This window comes from Microtus oregoni, unplaced genomic scaffold, assembly GCF_018167655.1.
Source record: "Microtus oregoni isolate MIOR12 unplaced genomic scaffold, Mior012 000020F_ref0000438, whole genome shotgun sequence".
Lineage (NCBI taxonomy): Eukaryota > Metazoa > Chordata > Mammalia > Rodentia > Cricetidae > Microtus > Microtus oregoni.
The window spans coordinates 14,509,703-14,528,460 of record NW_024543079.1 but is presented as its reverse complement, the minus strand read 5'-3'; the positions used below and the strand labels follow the sequence as shown (position 1 = coordinate 14,528,460).

Below are 18,758 nucleotides of genomic sequence, written 5' to 3'. Positions count from 1 at the left end.
CCCAGCTCCGGGGCTGCCCATGTCTTCAGCTTATTAGGGCTCTTGTCTCTGCCTCAGTCTGGGCCAAAGGGAGTTTCAGCAACAGTCGGCCTCCGCCCGGGGCCCTTGGTGGAATATTGAAAACCAACCCGGCCTCTCGGCACAGCAGGGGAGCCTTTCCTGACGGGAGCTTCACTGCCCAGCTGACTCACATCAGCCCGCCCTTATCCCCCACTGGCTCCTGATAGGCTGTCCGAGCTGTCCGTCTCCACAGAGAACTGTGCGCAGGCTCAGAAGGGCGGGGACCTCGCTGAACGTCGGCGACTCGGAGCTGCTGGATCGGTCCGAGATGGTGAGTGTCCTCCCAGGGCTGTGGTGGGGGGCTCGGCCACCCCCGAGAGGCGCGCGTCCGTCGCCGGCCGGGGTCCTGGTCGCTGGCGTCGCCTCGCGGGACCCGCACTGTGGGCCTTTAGTCCGGGCCCAGGCGGAGCGACCGGATGCCGCAGGCTCTTGACCGGAAGACGGTCTGTGAGGCGACGCCCCGGAGGCCCGCCCTCTGCTTCGCTTGTAGCCTAGCTTTTCGGGCCGTTTGGGGCGACCCCAGCCAGGCTGCTGCGTTCGCTGGAGTCCAGGGGCCGTCAGGGGCCCTAGGCGCTACGTGTGTTGCCTTCCCTCCTCCGCTTTGTGAAGTAGGTACGGCCCCTAGCTCCAGCCGTGCTGGGGAATCGAACTCCATGGAGCTTGGCTGCCGCCTGTGAGCTCAGTCCGGTGTGCGGGTTGTTAGGAACCGCGGGGTCCATCCTGGGCATCCCAAAGCCGTCCGCTCCCTTCCCAGGGCGGTCCTTTCAGTCCTCACGAGTTGTAGACAACTTAAAAGGCCCTTTCCAACCTAAAGCAAACCCCAGAATCTCACTCAGGACTGGCGTGGGGGTGCACGCCTGAAATCCCAGCACCGGGAAGGCGACGATTTGCACTTCAAGGCGAGTTCGTGTCGCAAAACAAAAACTTTATTAGAAACTTTTTCTTCAGTTTGTATGTATATGAATAGTGTTTTCCGTTAGCGTGCCTGGTGCTGGCACAGGGCCAGAAGAGGGGTCGGGTCCTTTGGACCTGTGTGGTTGTGAGCCACCGTATGAGTGCTGGGAGTCAAATTCCGGGCCTTTGGAAAAGCGTTGAGTGCTTTTAGGTACTGAGCCGTCTCTTCAGCCCGCAGAAAACTATAAACATGTAAGAAACTGAGACGGAAAACGGAAGGGCATTACCTAGAGCAGTTTCTCAAGCTGTGGGTTGAGACCTCTTGAGGTTGAATGCCCCTTCCACAGGGGTCGTCTAAGACCATCTATCAGATATTTACGTTACAGTTCATAACAGTAGCAAATTAGTTACGAATTGGAAATGGAAATAATGTGTGTTTGGGGCTCACCACAGCGTGAGAAACCTCTATTAACGGCTCGACGAATTAGGCAGGTTGAGAACAGCTGACCTAGAGGCAACAACTACGTAGGCGCATTGCTTACTGTGTTTTTATTTGCTGTAACCATCATCGACCATTCAACTGGGGCTTCTATGCTTTTCATTATACCACAAAGAATGTCTCCACACTTCAGGCTGCTTCAGGAACAGCCAGTTTCTTGTATATTTACACAAGTATGTGTGTGCCGTTTTTTCTATAATCAGTACTGTACTGTTTGCACTCATAAAATTGTTACATTTTGGGGGCTGGAGAGATGGCTCAGAGGTTAAGAGCATTGCCTGCTCTTCCAAAGGTCCTGAGTTCAATTCCCAGCAACCACATGGTGGCTCACAACCATCTGTAATGAGGTCTGGTGCCCTCTTCTGGCCTGCAGGCATACACACAGATTTATTTATTTTTAAAATTTATTTAAAAAAAATAAAATTGTTACATATTTAGGTGAACATTCCAAATGACCTCGTGCAGCATGGTCGTGTGTAATCTATAGGAAGTGCATGTGGTCCCCTCTTACTATCCCAAGCTAAATAGTGTTGACAGTCGGGTATGCTTCCTTCTGGATTTGTTTGGTACATAAGGACTATTTTATGTTCTGTGCCTTTTATAGACCAGGTTACTTCAACTTGCCACTTAACCAAGGATGACCTTGAACTTCCAATCCTTCATCTACCTCTAACGTGCTGGAATTTTTGGATATGAGCCACTATGCCCAGCAATATTATATATAGATAAGCTGTTTATTGCATGAGACTGGAGCAATCTGTGCATGTTTGTCATAAGGTTTACTTTATGATATGTTTATTTTAGTCAGGTGGTGGTGGCACACACCTTTAGTCCCAGCACTCGGGAGACAGACAGGTGGATCTCTTGAGAGTTTGAGACCAGCTTGATCTATGGAGCTAATTCCAGGACAGCTAGGACTGTTACACAGAGAAACCTTGTCTCGGAAAAAAAATAAGTGTTTATTTTGGTCTGGAGCCATGACTCAGTGATGTGAGCATGTTCTTCCAAAGGACCAGAGTTAGGTTCCCAGTGCCCATATTAGGCAGTCACAACTGCCTGTAATCCCAGCACCCTCTTCTGGACTCCTGGGTCACTACACTCATTTATACAAACCTATAGACATGATTACAAAATCATTTTTATATATAATATGTATACGTATATTTTCATTCATTCCTCTGCTCACTTAAAGAGATCTACCATTGACAGGCATGGTGGGTGACTCACATCTTTACTACGAGCACTTGGGAAGCAGAGGCAGGGCAGGTCTCTTGAGTTCAGTGCCAGCCTGGTCTACATAGTAAGACTGTGTCTTTTAAAAAAAAAAAAAGTCAGGTGGTGGTGGCACATGCCATTAATCCTAGCACTCAGGAGGCAGAGAAAGATGGATCTCTGAGTTTGAGGCCAGCCTGGTCTATAAAGCGAGAAACCCTTTCTCAGAAAACAACAAGAACCCTATATTACAAGAGTCTGTAGATTTGAACCCAGGACCATACACTCATGCTCATACCAAACACACACACTTTTCCAAACCTACTTCATTTTAAGGCTGCATAGTCCCCTATGCCCATATACACATTTAGTTTACAGTCTCCTCTCCCTTGTCTTTGACACTCCTGCCAGTATCTACAGGACAGTCTATAATGGTGGAAACTGCTCATTAGTACAATTACATAACATCATCCACACCTTTTGTTCAGTTTTTATCTATCATGTAGCTGTTTTTCCCTTTTCCTGATCATTTTTTACATATGTATCTTTCAAGATGTTCATTTTTTTAATTTAATGTTCAAAAGCATTTAACCATGTTACATCATCCCCCCCCCCTCGGTTTTTTGAGATAGGGTTTCTATGTGTAGCTTTGGAACCTGTTCTGGAACTTGCTCTATAGACCAATCTGGCCTCAAACTCACAGAGATCCGCTGGCCTCTGCCTCCCAAGTGCTGGGATTAAAGGCATGTTCTACCACTGCCTGGCTTGTTACATCATCTTTATGATAAATTATTTTTATTTGCTACATAGTAGTTGGAAATAAGTTTGTGTATGTATTTTGACAAGGTCTCAGTGTAGAGCACTAGCTGTCCAGGAACTATAGAGGCCAGGCCAGCCTTGAGCTCACAAAAATTTACTGCCTCTGACACCTGAATGCTGGGATTAAATGTGTCCCCCACCATGCCCAGCCACGGTTGTATGAGAATTTGCCAAACTATTTCCCTGGAGTACAAGTTGCTTCCAGTTCCTAACTCAAAGTCATAATACTTTGGTCTATAATTTTTATTGGTATTTTAAATTTTATTAGATTATTTCCTTATAATAATTTTCAGAGTTGAGGCAAAGGACCAGTACTTGGCATTCCCACCTTGTATTGTGTCCCTTCCCCAGGCGGTTACTTACCTCAAGAGCCTTGCCTCAGTGAGCCCAGCATTCAGACAGTGCTACATTGCTGACTGCCATTCCTTTACAAGGAGTGATGATCTTGTGTTTGTAATTTATCTTAGATTTGTTTTCTACCTCTTATTGGAAACTTGTTATTTTTCTTAATTATTTTATGTAATGTTTTTAAAGTTATTTTTTCTATTAAATTTTGCTGTACTAGGGATGGAACTCAAGGTCTCGTGCCTACTGGGCAAATCTGCCACTGACCTACATCAGCCACCAGTTTTTGAGACAAGCTCCTTGTGTAGCTCAGGCAGGCCTTAAATTCACTATGTAGCTTAGGTTAGCCTAAACCTCATGACTCTTCCTAAATGCTAAGATACTGAGATACTGGGTGTGGTGGCCCTAGACCCCACACATCCTGGGGCTTTTATTGACGCATATACATCTAACTAGAGAACGCATAACTTGTCCCCTCTTCGCCATTGCATAGAGGACATTTTTTCACATGATTTAGCTTTATTGGGGTGAGAGAGAGATGGACTCAGAGGTTAAAAGTACTCGCTGCTCTGCCGTGAGGACTAATCTTTGGATACAGCACCTGTCTTGGGCAGTTCACAAATACCTTCAACTCCAAGGAGCCTGCTGCCATCTTTGGCCTCTGCAGGCATCTGCGCACACAAATGCACATATACTCAAACAAATCTTTGTTTTGTTTTTCGAGACAGCGTTTCTCAGTGTAGCCTTGGTTGTCCTGGAACTCACTCTGTAGACCACGCCGGCCTCAAAAGCAGAGATCCACCTGCCTCTGCCTCCCAAGTGCAGGGATTGAAGGTGTGCGCCGCCACCACCACCCAGCTACAAATAAATCTTTTTTTTTTTCTTTTTTTTGGTTTTTCGAGACAGGGTTTCTCTGTGGCTTTGGAGCCTGTCCTGGAACTAGCTCTTGTAGACCAGGCTGGTCTCGAACTCACAGAGATCCACCTGCCTCTGCCTCCCAAGTGCAGGGATTGAAGGTGTGCGCCGCCACCACCACCCAGCTACAAATAAATCTTAAAGATAAAAATAGGCTATATAATCAGGTCCTGTCTCCACAGACTAAAAAGAAATAAAAAATATCAAGAGGCTGAGGCAGAAGGACAAATTGGAGGCCTACCTGGGCTATAAAATGAAAATCTTCTCACACACACACACATACACACACACACACCTAGCAGTAACAGGCTGTCTAGTTATCTTTCTAGTGTGTTTTGAGACTGCTCATGAAAGAAAGCATTCATTGGGGCTGGCTTGCAGTTTCGGAGGGTGAGTTTATTATCTGTCTCCATGGCAGGAAGCAGACAGGCCTGGAGCAAGCAGACACAGCAGACAGAGGGCCTGGCATGGGTTTTGGAATCTCGAAACCCATCTGCAGTGACACACCTTTAACAGTCTTCACACCTTTAAGTTCCCACCTCCTAATCCTTCCCAGCAGTCCACCAGCTAGGAGCCAAGGATTCAACTAACTACAGCAACTTATACAAGAAAGTGTTTCATTTGGGCTATGATTTCAGAGGGTTAGAGTCCATGATGGCAGTAAAAGGCATGTCAGTGCGAACGCCTGCAGATTAGAGGCACACACTGGGAATGGCCCCAGTCTCTTGAAGCCTCAAAGCCTGCATAGTGACATACATCTTCCTACAAGATTACACCTCTTAATACTCCCAAAACAGTTTCACTAACGGGCAAACATTCACATATAGGAGCCTCTGGAGGCCATTCTAATTCAAGCCACCACATGTTACATATTCTCAAGATGTTGAGTGTGTTGCTGGGGGGAGGCAAACACGGGTGACTTTCTGTGAGTTCAAGGCCAGCCTGGTCTACAGAGGGAGTTCTAGGCTAGCCAGTGCTGCACAGAAAAACCCTGTCTTAAAAAAAAAAAAAAAAAAGATTTGAGTGTGTCAAGCCCCACAGCCTCCATAGTAGAGACCTCTCAGAAGGAATGAAGCTAGCTAACATTTGTGTTTTTCGGCCTGTATGTATGAACATCACATGTGTGTCCGGTACCCAAATATGTCTGAACAGTATGATGAAGCTCCTGGAACTTGAGTTACAGGTAGTTGTGAATTGCCTTGTGGGTGCTGGGAACTGAACCCAGGTCCTCTGCAGAGTCGCCAGTGCTCGTAACTGCTGAGCTATTTCTCCAGCTCCAAGTAAATCTGTGCGTGTTTAAGAAATATACAATAAATTGTACAGTGGTGGCACACGCCTTTAATCCCAGCATTTGGGAGGCAGAGGCAGGCGGATCTCTGTGAGTTCGAGGCCAGCCTGGTCTACAAGAGCTAGTTCCAGGACAGGCACCAAAAGCTACGGAGAAACCCTGTCTCAAAAATCAATATATATATATATATATATATACATATATATGTGTGTGTGTGTGTGTGTGTATATATATATATATATATATATATACACAATAGGATTAAAAAATACTTAGGTAACGGTTTGGTTAGAATATTTATATCTTTTTTGAGATAGGATCATGTAGCCCAAGCTGACCCTAAATTTTCCTCATATCTGATTTTAAGCGCCTGATCTCGTTTATGCCTTTGCTTCCCAAGTGCTGGGATTGCAGACCTACAGCACCACCATTGGCTGACTAATGTTTGTTTATTCATGTTCTCCTGCTTCTGGCTTTCAAATGCTGGTGTTTATTGGTGGAACCACAATGGTTAGCAAAAATGACTGTTTTGAAAAAAGAAAATAAACCCAGTCTATAATTCCATGTTCTGTATGGCTTTATTTTTTAGGAAGTTGTAGCCACATGGACTTTATTATTTCTGTGGAATATCAATCTCAGACTTTGGAGGTAAACATTGCCTGCAGTGGATGCTGGTGTCCTCCTTGGTCATTTCCTGAGGACTGGGCATTTCTGTTCTGCTCTTGCAGGTGACACTGCCCTGGGCATCTTGCTACATTCCTTTGTTTCTTTGGCATTGTTTGCGTAGGGTGGATTTTCAGTAGGGTGACCAGGACCTACAGTGGTTCCCCTTCCATCCAGAGCAGTACCTAGTATGTAGTCCGTCAGGGAGTCTGCCATGGCCAGGATCTGAGACATGAGACATGCATGTCACCCTCACTGTTCTCTCCTCCACAGAGGCATCAGGGCTGCTTGCCACTTTGTAGGAGTGCCCCACCATCCCTGCCCCTGCAGCACCTGGTACTGTTCTTACAGGAAGTGGGTGGTGGTGACTGGATTTTCAGCCTGTGCTCTCCAGAAAAACAATCCATTGTGCTATCTTCAGTTGTTCAGGAGCCCCAGCCCTAGCCCTTTTGCCCCAGAAAAAGAATGGTGTGAATTTCTGTGAATGGTACCCATTTCCAAAGACAATCTGCCTTTTTTTTTTTTTTTTTGACCCAAGGGATGTAGACTAGGCTGACCTTGAACTCTGGATTTGAGGAGCTTGACTAGATTCTGAACCTCTGGAGGAGACACCCTAGGAGAAAAGTATACTACAAGACCAGGTTCCCTTCCCAGGGAGAGGAAGGTCAGTTAGACTTCGGTTTATGGGCTCCTACTCTACTGACCTCTGTAGAGCCTGAGTAATTAGTTACAGTACCTGAGATATATGTCTCACAGAAGCGTAGTTGAAGAGTTGGAGGCAAGATCATTGATTATAGGCTTCAAACAAGACATGATCTTCACGGAAGAGGTGGTCTGGGAGACTTGGGCGTCAGAGGAGAAGAAGCCTTCTAAGTTTTAAGTTTTTTCTTTTCTTTTTTTGGTTGTTGTTCTTCGGTACAGGGTTTCTGTGTAATAGCCCTGGCTGTCCTGGATAGCTCTTCTAGACCAGGCTGGCCTTGAACTCACAGAGATCTCCCTGTCTCTGCCCCCAGAGTGTTGGGATTAAGGGTGTGTGCCACCACCAACTCCCCCCCCCAGGTTTCTTTTTTTTTCTTTAATGGGTAGGGGAGGGCCAGGTGTGGTAGTACACACCTTTAATCCCAGCACTCAAGAGGCAGAGGGAGGCAACCCTTGTGTTTGAGGACAGCCTCATCTACATAGTGAGTTCCAGAAAAGCCAGGGCTATGTAGAGACCATCTCAAAAACAAAAAATAGATGGACAAGAGATATAACTCTCAGCTGGAGAACAGATGGCAGGGCAGAGTTAGAAGCATGTATGACAGGAAGACTCAGACATCTCATTGTATGTCAACAAGCTCCAAGTGCTAGGACGGCCCACTTGAGCGGTTTCTGGGTTATCAGAATTAGTGAGCCCCTTCCTAGGACACGTTCCTGTGCCTGTGTGCCGAGTGTTACCCTGTCTGGATGACACATTGAGTCAGCGGGTTTACTGTGGGGTCATTTTGCTCCCTGGCAGTATTTTCATTTGTGATGTTTGAGCCACAAATAAAGTGCCTCCTTCCTGTTAGAAGCTACTATTTAGAGCTGTTTTGTTTTTCAAATCATCAGAGTACTGTACCGTCTGTGTGTGTCCTGGGTGTGTCTGTACTCTAGAAATGGTGTTTATAGTCTGCTCTCAGATAGCTGATGGGCAGGGAAGGGATAACTGCCTGGTGGTAAAGGGCCAAAAGCAGCTCCTCGTGGCTGAGGCTGAAGCTCTGGGTGCCAGTGTTGGCCTAAGGAGCACTCTGCGTGGGCCTGGCCTGGGCAGCTTTGGAGCAGTGCCAAGTGGCTGGGTGTTACTTGCTTGTCAGATGGATGTGTCATTCATCTGCTGGGATCTGAGGACCTAATCTTGGTCTCCTTTTCTGGCAGGCGGAGGTGGAGGAAACACTCAAGAGACTTCAGAGCCAGAAAGGAGTGCAGGGAATCATCGTGGTGAACACTGAAGGTAGGCCCTCACCCATGGCCCCGACCCAGGCAGGCCTCCAGAGAACAGCCCAGACACCACACCATTGCCCCTCCTCAGTCCCTTCACAGACCCAGATTCGTTTAGTTTTTTTTTTTTTTTTGCTTGTTTTATTTTCAACATTTCCAAAGTTATGATACTATTCCTGGGATTTTCCCCCTTTTTTGTGAAAAGGTCTTGCTGTGTAACCTAAATTGTCCTGGAACTCACAATCCTCCTCTCACCTCCCACATGCTAGAGCTACAGGCACGCACCACGTGTCTCAGACATCTTTGTTTCTCAGTCCCGCCGAACTGAGGTGCAGCTGTTAGTAACCCATGGTTACCTCTCTCTTGTGGTGATCACAGTTGCTAAGACTTGTGTTTTGAGATGAAGCCTCAATGTTCTCAAACTCAGTGATATCCTTTGCCTCCTGGGTGTTGGGATTAAAGTGTGCACTATTAGAGCCAGGGATAGTGCCAAATGCCTTTAATCCCAGCACTTGGAAGGTAGAGGCTGGTTGGATTTCTGAGTTTGAGGCCAGTCTGGTCTACATAGTTCAAGGACAGCTGTCTCAGAAATAAAAAAAAGTAAAAAAAAGTCTTTTCCATCGCACCTAATTGTTGTTACTCTTTTAAAATATGTTTACCTTGAGGTTTTGTTTTGTAGATTTCACATAAGCAAAAACTTTTTTAAAAAAAAAATTTTTTTTGTAAGCACTAAGAATTGAAGCCAGGCCTCACACCCACTAAGCAAGTGCTTTACCACTGAACTGCTCCTTCAGAAGGCAGCATTTCACCACCACTCTCCCATCCTTTCTGCCCTCTCTTTCCTGATGTTCGCTGAGCCTGGGCTTAGTCTGAGCACTCAACACTCACGTTAATAAGCTGGGGGTGTCTGCAGTGCTGCCCACTATAAAGGTTTCCTTGGCCAAGGCTGAGAAGAGCACTAATCTGTGGGTATGAACAAATATTTAGACAGCAGTCTGGCAACATGTCCATTTAGCAAAATAATTGTGGTAGTATCTCCCCTAGGGTTTGTGACCTCCCAAGCCATGCATTTTGACCAGACTTGTAGTACCAAGCATGAATTTCCTCTTATGGAGCCAGCCTCAGATCTAAGCAGAAAATGGTCATCCCTGTATTCATGCCACTATTAACACCAGTAGACCTATCCTGCTTGGCATGCATTTAAAGCCTGTGTTTTACATATACAGCTTTGGACTAGGGATGTAGAGCAGTTGGTAGAGTGTTTACCAACATTGAGTTCAACCCCCAGCAACAAATACAGTGGGTAACTTGGCACAACTTGTGACCCCAGCACTCTGGAAGCTTCAAGCTGCTGATACCACCATCCAGAAGAGGCCAATTTTAAAACAAAAGCTAGGCATGGTGGCACACACCTTAACCTCAGTACTCACGAGGCAGAGGCAGGCAGATCTCTGAATGAAAAGCCTAGCCAGGACTAGTGAAAACAACAAAACCTTACTTACCAAAGAAAGACTGGAAAGACAAACCCGTTAGCAAATACAAAAATAACATAAACCATTCTCCAGGGCTAGAAGACAGGTGTATACCAAGACACTGCTACCAACATCAGCAGTTTGGCTATGAAAGGACTATGAAGGCAAGACCTTGTCTGAGTCACTACTGAAACTCCTGCTGTCCATCTTGCACAGTGATATTTGTTAAATGAAAAAGCCTCAGTCAACACACTGAGGAATGTGTTCCAGGATGGCCTAGTAGAGGAAAAGGCAAGCGTGAACATGTTAAATGCCATTCTCCTTCCATTAGTAATCATGGTAATGGCAGTGCTAGCAGCGTGCTGGAAAAGGACAGGTTTCTGGTCACCATTACACTCTGTGAGAATCAAGTATTAACACCTTCCAAAATGAGGAGCCAGCCTTGGAGAGAGGTTCATAAACCTATCCAAAAGACAGTGAGGAGAACTCCCACTAAGTCTTGTAGCCCCTTCCTCTGGCTTCTGGCCCAATATGTAGACAGATAGCTAGCTGACAGACTAGTGTGCCATGGCAGCAAACACAGCTTGTGGGTGTGAGTAGGCCAAGAAGATGAATGTCTGAGACAGCTAAAGCTGGCAGTCTTCATCATTTAAGTCTATTCTCTTAGTCCATGTTTTTACCCTTACTTAGAATGCACCTTCTACTGTTCCCAGTATCACCCTCCTTCCTCTTAGTCTCATCTTTAAGGAAGCTAAGCTCTAGGGCTGGAAGATGGCTCAGCACTTAAAAGTACTTACTGCTGTTGCAGAGGGTTCATGGTGGTTCACAACCACCTGTAACTCTAGTTCTGGGGCATCTGATCCCCTCTTCTAACCTCCACAGGCTTCTGCATGTACACGGTACACATATATGCACACACACAAACATGCTCAGGAACACATACATAAACAGTATTTTAGAAAAAGGAGCAGCAGCTAAGTCCTTATCCAGGTGTGGCAGTATATCTGTAATGTCTACTCAAGAGGACGACCACAGCAGATTCCAAGTTATACTGGTCCTCATCATGACTTCTAGGTCAGTCAAGGCTACGTAATGAGACCCTGGTTCAAAGAGGTTGGGGGGGGGGGGGGTGAGTGGTGGTAGGCAATCTTTTTAGCCATAACCCATTTCGCCAACAAGGAAGTTGAAATTGAGAGAGATCGAATCGGCACCTGGCATAGAGGCACCAGCCTGTACCCAGCACTTGGAAGACAGTGGCCCAAGAAAGTCATCCTCAGCTTCATAGTGAGTTTAAGGACAACTCAAATGAGACCCTGGGGTCCAAAAATGGGGGTTAGGGATGGATGTACCTAGTAGGATTGTGCAGGCTTTGCAATGTCAACAACAAAGTATCTGCTCTTTTGCTCCCAGCACACCTAGGTTAGTACAGAATGTGTGCTGGACAGCAGCATCTAGTAAAATTTTCTTTTTTCATGGCTTTGTGCACACTAGGTAAATACTCTACCCATCAGCTCCATTAAAGGTCTCAGGCAGGCTTTTTTGTAGCTGTGTGGCATGCCTAGAACTTGTGCTTCCTCTGTAACTAGCTACTTCTGCAAGCTACACAGTATTGTGAAGGAAAAGGATTGAACTAGGTTGCCTAATAGCAGGCCATCTGTGAGGTCCCCAGCTCTGTCATCCTTATTTGAAGTTCTTCTGAATTTTGGTTCCTTGCCTCCTTACCTCCCCCTTTTTTTAGATCGAGCCACTATGGGTTAAGTTTGTTGGTCCTTTTACATTAGCCTACTTGATATATAACCACATTTATTCTATTATCTGAACCACTGGAAGTAAACCCAGAAACAACTCAGATACCAACATCAGTAAATGCTTAACGTGTGAGCACAGATGAGACTAGGGCCTGCTCTGAGGGAACTTAGAGTCTAGTGAGAGATGGGTAAAATGTCTACTTTCCTAATAGTGTGGTCTGGAATCCTGACTAAAGGAAAACTGACTGGTACTGGGATGTCCCCAGACGTGAGGGTCCTTCCTCTAGGATCATCCGATTATGGACAGACTATAGTACATACCAGTTCCACTGTCACCTTCAGAAAGGTACAGCTGTAGAGGCCTCATGAGCTCAGGTGTACACATTGTTGCTATCTAGGACCCAGTAGCAGCACCGAGGCCCCAGCTTGGTCCCTTAAAGGCAGATGGCTATTGTAGCTCATTCTTGTGGCGTCACTTGGCTCACAAAAGCCTATCCTGCTCAGCCGCTTCACATTCCTGGTGCCTTAATCAAGTAGGTTGAATGCCTACCTTTGGCTAATCTGTAAGCTGGTCACTTGTTGGCCAGATTCACAGGGTCCTGGGCCACTTGGATACTACATTCTTCATAAGTGTTACAGTCACCTCTGGACTTCACTTAGATGGAGCTTTCTGCCAGCTCACAGGCACCTGATGGTCATCAGGTTGAACCACATTCCTCATCTCCATGACAGCAGGACACCCAGTAATGTCCATTTAATCGTTCAGTCTTCAGAGAGAGACTTGATACACAATGGTCATTAGCTGGTTCATTGAACCAGTAAAATCCTAGCCTAAGCATCCAGCAATAGGGCAATGTTGAATCTAAGAACTGTTCATGGACTCTGTTTTTTGTTGTGTTGTGCTAGGTATTGGACCCAGGTCTCAGAAAGTACTCTCTTTACCACTCCACTATACCTCTGACCCCTTAGTGGGCTCTTTTAAAAGACAGCAGTGCTGCTTACATAGAAGCCCACTGGAGTGGGGCGGTAACTTCATGTATATGTGGTTACAGCTGAGCCCTGAGTCAGTCCTTACAATAATGGTTTTTGTTTTGTTTTTCAAGACAGGGTTTCTCTGTAGCTTTGGTGCCTGTTATGGACCAGGCTGACCTCAAACTCAGAGATCTACCTGTCTTTGCCTCCTGAGTGCTGGGACTAAAGGTGTGCACCACCTCTAACCAGCTAATAATGGGTTTTGTCTGGTATGTCTCGGTGCAAGCTGTTACCTTTTCTTTCTTCTTCCTTTCCAGTCTCTCTTCTTTTTGAGACAGGGTCTGTGTAGCCCTAACTGGCCTTGAGATCTGTCCAGAGAGCTCTGCCTGCCTCTGCTTACCAAGTAATGACTGCGTTCAAGCTTTAAATGTTGCAAGAGTACCTCTCCTATTGTTTGAACTGAACCAGGCCTACATTTAAATCCTTACCATTTGTGTACCTATAGGCAGGTCACCCCATTATTCAGCTCTGTTGCCTGGTAGCAATGGAGATGGTGATACCACACACAGATGCTCTGGCACGGGTACCCAAGGTCAGCGCTGTGTCTATCATGTAATAAGCCTTCTGTAAATAGTGGCATTGGCTGCTAACTGCCAGCCCAATTTTCTAGAATTAGGGATTGTGAGGTGAGACACTGAACAGAAAGGGGCTCCCATAAACTGCTTGGTTTTCATTTATTCTTCCCGCAGGCATTCCCATCAAGAGCACCATGGACAACCCCACTACTACACAATATGCCAACCTCATGCACAACTTCATCTTGAAGGCACGGAGCACTGTGCGTGAAATTGACCCCCAGAATGACCTAACCTTCCTTCGAATTCGCTCCAAGAAAAATGAAATTATGGTTGCACCAGGTAAGAGTTCTTGCGCCTCCATGCTTAGTTTCAGAACCCATTGCAGGTTCCCTGTGGCTTATCTGGAAGTGTGGTACAGTGGTGTCTCCACAGCTTCAAGGTAGGCCTAGGGGTGCAAAGTGTCTTTAGCAGGCCTCACGTGAGAATTGGAGAAAGACACAAATGTTAGTAGCACTGGTCACTCTCAGCGTGGTAAGAACTCCATAAGAATTTAGGACATGGAAGGGTTGATCAGCTCTGCTTGGGCAATCAACAAAGACTTTTCAGAAGCAGGATGTTAAAACTGATCTTAAGGGCCAGGAAAATATGAGTCAGAGGGGTGGAAAAGCTTTTTTTTTTTTTTTTGGTTTTTCGAGACAGGGTTTCTCTGTGGTTTTGGAGCCTGTCCTGGAACTAGCTCTTGTAGACCAGGCTGGTCTCGAACTCACAGAGATCCGCCTGCCTCTGCCTCCCGAGTGCTGGGATTAAAGGCGTGCGCCACCACCGCCCGGCTGGAAAAGCTATTTCTATATGAGAAAGAATTTATAGTCCTGTCTTCACCCCGTGCAGCCAGCCCCCACCAGCAGTGGAGCAGATCGCTGTTCTGACTCATCAGTGAAGAGCTTGTCTGGGTAGCACAAGCATGGCTGTGTTTAGGCCTTAGGATCAGTCTCGGTGTAATGAGATGCTCACACTTGGAGGAGTCCACAAGGGTGGGAACTGCAGAGGGGAGGCATGGGGTTGCCTTCTGCTCTGCCTCATCTAACTCAAATTCACAGACTTCCGTGGTTACCTCTTTTCCCTGTCTTTCAGCCAAGCCATGGCTGGGACATGCACGAGGTCTTACACATTGATGCCTCAGGTTGTAGAACAACTTGTCTATGAAGACAAGGTGTGAGAAGTGTGACTTGGGTTCAGCCTAGAAGGGGCCATAGACTCCAGACTCATCTATACATGGATCTGATCCTGAGCAGAGGTGCTTAGAGCATAAGTGATGATTAGGAGTTGGGGTGAGGGTCGATGGCGCACACCTTTAATCCCAGCACTCAGGAGGCAGAGGCAGGCGGATCTCTGTGAATTTTGAGGCCAGCCTGGTCTAGAAGAGCTAGTTCTAGGACAGGCTCCAAAGTTACAGAGAAACCCTGTCTAGAAAACCAAAAGGGAAAAAAAAAAAGAATCAGGTGCTGTTGTGATCCTGAGACACATCAGGAAGAGTATGTTAAGATCAGGTTAGAGCTCAGACTTGCAATCCTAATTGAATAGAAAGTCCATCCCCACCCCAGCTTCTTTCTGTGGGACTACGGAAGACAGATCTCCACGTCCCTAAAACTGGTATTGGAATCATCTTCCCGTTTAGTAGTTACCAGTGCACACCTAGAAACTAGATGTCTGGAAGTCCTATTCATGCAGTTCTCAGCTCAGTGCAGTAGTACCTCCAGTTTGTCCTCGGGGGCCCATGGACATTCAGGGTCCCTGTGGGTAGTTGATGCTTGTTCTCATTGGGGTTCACGGATTCAGTGGTTCTAACATCAGTGGAGTTAAATGGCCAGACCCTCACATGGCCAGCATACAGAGAGGTGCAGGGAGTACACATCCTGGCACTTGATCTGGCTTTTCATGCACCATCCTCCTGTTGGAACATGCCATCATTCCTTATTGCCTGGCTAGCCAGCTACTTAGCTACATTTTTACTGTTTTCTATTTTCCATAGTAAGTTTTATTGGGGCAGGGACCCATAAACACAGTGTTTAACAAACACATTAAACAGGTGACTTTTGTTGTTTTGAGATAAGATTTCTCTACATAGCCCTGGCTGTTCTGAAATTATTATGTAGTCCAAGCCAGCCTTGAATTGAGAGGTCCACTTACCTCTGCCTCCCAAGTGCTGGGATCAAGGCACATGCCCCCATGCTTGGCACCCCCATTGTAGATACCCCTTGTTATGGGTTAGACTGGATTCAGTAGAGGGGTAGAGTAAAGGATGTTTGGGATATGGTATTTAAGTATTTATGTATGTGTGTGCAGTACCAGTGGAGGTCAGAAGAGGGTACCAGATCCCCCTAGAATTGGAGCAACAGAACATTGTGAGCTGCCACATGAATGCTAGGAACTAATGGCAGATCCTCTACAAGAGCAGTGCACGCTCTTAACCAGCTAGCTGTTGGGCCGTCTCTCCAGCCCCCAGGACACAGTATTTCAAGTGAAAATCAGGGGCACATAACTGATTTATTTACCCAGTTTTATGTGGTCAATACAGAGCAGGGGCCACTGACAGCTTTGTTAGAGCTCTCTCGGAGGCAGTAGGGCAAGAATGCCTGAGGATCACCTTAGGGCAGCCACGGCAGGGGTCAGGCCTACCTGAGTCTTGTGGTCTCACCACTCAGTGTGAGCAGACTGGAGTGAAGGAAGGAAGGAAGGAAGAGGTCCAGTCTCTTTCTTACTCACTTGCAGCTTCCTGGGCCAAAAGTTTAACTCTTCATATTCCAACAAATCAAGAAATTCCACAGTTGACCTTACTAACCTCACTGATGCAGGACAAACAACTACGTCCCTGGCTGTCCAAACGGCTCAGCCAGTAAAGGTCCTTGTTGCCAAGCCTGACCACCTGAGCCTGAGTCCTAGAATCCACATGGTAAAAGGTGAACCATTTCTGAAAGTTCCTGCAGGAACCCCTCTTCTGACCTCTCTTTGGCATACTCCAGCATGTGTGCGTGCAGAGTTTAAAATTTAAAATGTACAATTTTTAAAACACTGCCTCACACATGGTACTGTAGGATTTAGAACTTGATAGCCTGGTTTTGCTGGTAGCTTGTTAATTGTGTGTGAAGACTACTTACCTACAAAACAGTTAGTTACTTCTCACTTGAAACAGCCAGTTGTCATGGGTTTATTAGTAAAATGGTAGGCCACTAGCATCTGCCTAGAGTGATGCTAGGGTTCACTGAGGTGCCACCTGAGCTGGCATAGAGATACAGTCAGATGCCGAGAACATAATGGCAACTTCTGTATACCTGTAGAACCTGTAGTCTTTGTCCTCAAGAGGAGAGTTTTCAGCCTGGAGAGATGACTCAGCAGTTAAGAGCATGGCTGCTCTTGCTGAGGTCCTAAGTTCAGTTCCCAGAACCCACGTGGTGGCTCACAACCATCTATAGTGGGATCTGATGCCCTCTTCTGGCATGGGGTTGCACATGCAGACAGAGCACTCATACATAAAATAAATCTTAAAAAAAAAAAAATCAAGAGTTTTCATGGCATGAGCTCACCATGTTGCACACTGCTTCATCCTCACCAGATCTGAGGCACCTCTGTTAAACTCAGTTAAGCTTCAGTTGACATGCTGTGTTGAACAGAGTGCCTGCATCTAAAGTCCATAAATGGATTTGGGATTGAGAGTATAGCTCAATGCACTTGCCTAGCATTTACAAGACCCTGGCTTTGACCCTTAGTACTGCCAAATAAATAATAATAACGATAAAGGGAACAGACTGATTCAAACATAACCAAAATCTGAGTTTTGCCTTGACGGATGGCACTTTGCCATGTTTTATTGATAACTGAGATCTATCATCTCTATGAAGTGTGATTCATGAGACTCTATCACTGGAAAATGCTTCAAAGAAGCAAATAACTTCCTGTGATCTTTCAAAATGTTGGGTTTTTTTGGGGGGCATATGTTGTAGAAGGCAGAGATCAGCAACAGGCTTATTAAGATGAACTAAGGCTGTGCTTCTCAACCTTCCTAATTCTGCGAGCTTTTAATACAGTTCCTCATGTTCTGGTGACCACAGCCATGAAATTATTTCATTGTTACTTCATAACTCTAATTTTGCTGCTGTTAGGAATTGTGACATAAATATCTGATAGACAGACCCATAAGTTGAGAACCACTGAACTAAGGCATCTGTCAATCATATTAAAATCTCATTTATACTAATGTGTTTGTACACACATTCAAGTGCAGAGGCAGAGTACAACCCTTAGGAGTTGGTTGTTTCTTTCCACCATTTGAGTCCTGAGGTTTGACACTCATATTATTAGGCCATTTTGCCAGTCCCAACTCTTACTTATTAATAAAAACTAGAGTATGAGCTGGGCGGTGGTGGCGCACGCCTTTAATCCCAGCACTTGGGAGGCAGAGGCAGGTGGATCTCTGTGAGTTCGAGGCCAGCCTGCTCTACAAGAGCTAGTTCCAGGAAAAAAAAAAAAGTGTCCACTGCCCTGCACATGAAGACTTCATTTTCTAGTAGCCACTTATCATGAGGCAATAAACGTGTAGATTATCTCCTGTTCCCAGCTGTGGAAAATCACCACCACCGGTGCTCTTCTGAAAGCTTTCTCCTCTCCTGCACTGTATGCTTAGTGAGTAAAGAGATACTGTGATCTTTCTCCTGGTTTATATTTAGTGATGTTTTTCTGCTTTTTTCTTTTTCAGATAAAGACTATTTCCTGATTGTGATTCAGAATCCAACCGAATAAACCACCATCTCAGCTTCCTATGTCATTCCTTAATTTAATGTCCCCCAGAATAAGTGTTAATCATGTCAGTGGGCACATGGTGGTTGCCTGAGAGCCCATGTAGACCATGCCATTGATCAAGGGTAGCTCTGCCCACCCCAACAAGGAATGTCTCTGGCATCCAGTCAGTTCCTGGGAAAGCTTGGATCTCATTTCCAGGCTTTAGGAGTAAGAGGCTTATGATAAGCCCACACCCAGCTTCCTTCTGACCTTCAGTTCACTTTGTCACCTTTGGAAAGCCTGCTGTTTTTCTTTTACTAAAAATAACTTCAAAACCTACCTGGCTGTTCTGTCTTTACTTGATTGGAAAGGCCTGTTCCTAAGTCAGCAAATGGTCACTGACCAAACCCATGGCCTCTATTCCATGGCAGGTTTTCATGGTTTCTGGGTTTATTCCTCATTGTGGCACACTTCCTAAGTAAGCCTTTATATACTGGTTGGTGCCCTGGTTCCTGGGCCTTTACCCCTTAGATTCCTGTTTGATCAAATCCTACTCCTGCT

At 45.9% G+C, this 18,758-nt stretch overlaps 1 protein-coding gene across 2 annotated transcripts; it reads left to right on the top strand.

Moving 5' to 3' along the window:
* The first annotated feature begins 257 nt into the window (after positions 1-257).
* On the top strand, positions 258-18,536 carry Dynlrb1 (dynein light chain roadblock-type 1). 2 transcript variants are annotated; one of them, XM_041670263.1, is made up of 4 exons: positions 258-331; positions 8,592-8,667; positions 13,596-13,763; positions 18,175-18,536. In XM_041670263.1, exons 1-4 carry the CDS (start codon positions 329-331, stop codon positions 18,216-18,218), a joined length of 291 nt encoding a protein of 96 aa, XP_041526197.1. In that variant the 5' UTR covers positions 258-328; the 3' UTR covers positions 18,219-18,536. The 2 variants fall into 2 exon arrangements, with proteins under 2 accessions (XP_041526197.1, XP_041526196.1); XM_041670262.1 differs by lacking the exon at positions 258-331 and adding an exon at positions 462-668.
* The last annotated feature ends 222 nt before the right edge of the window (positions 18,537-18,758 follow it).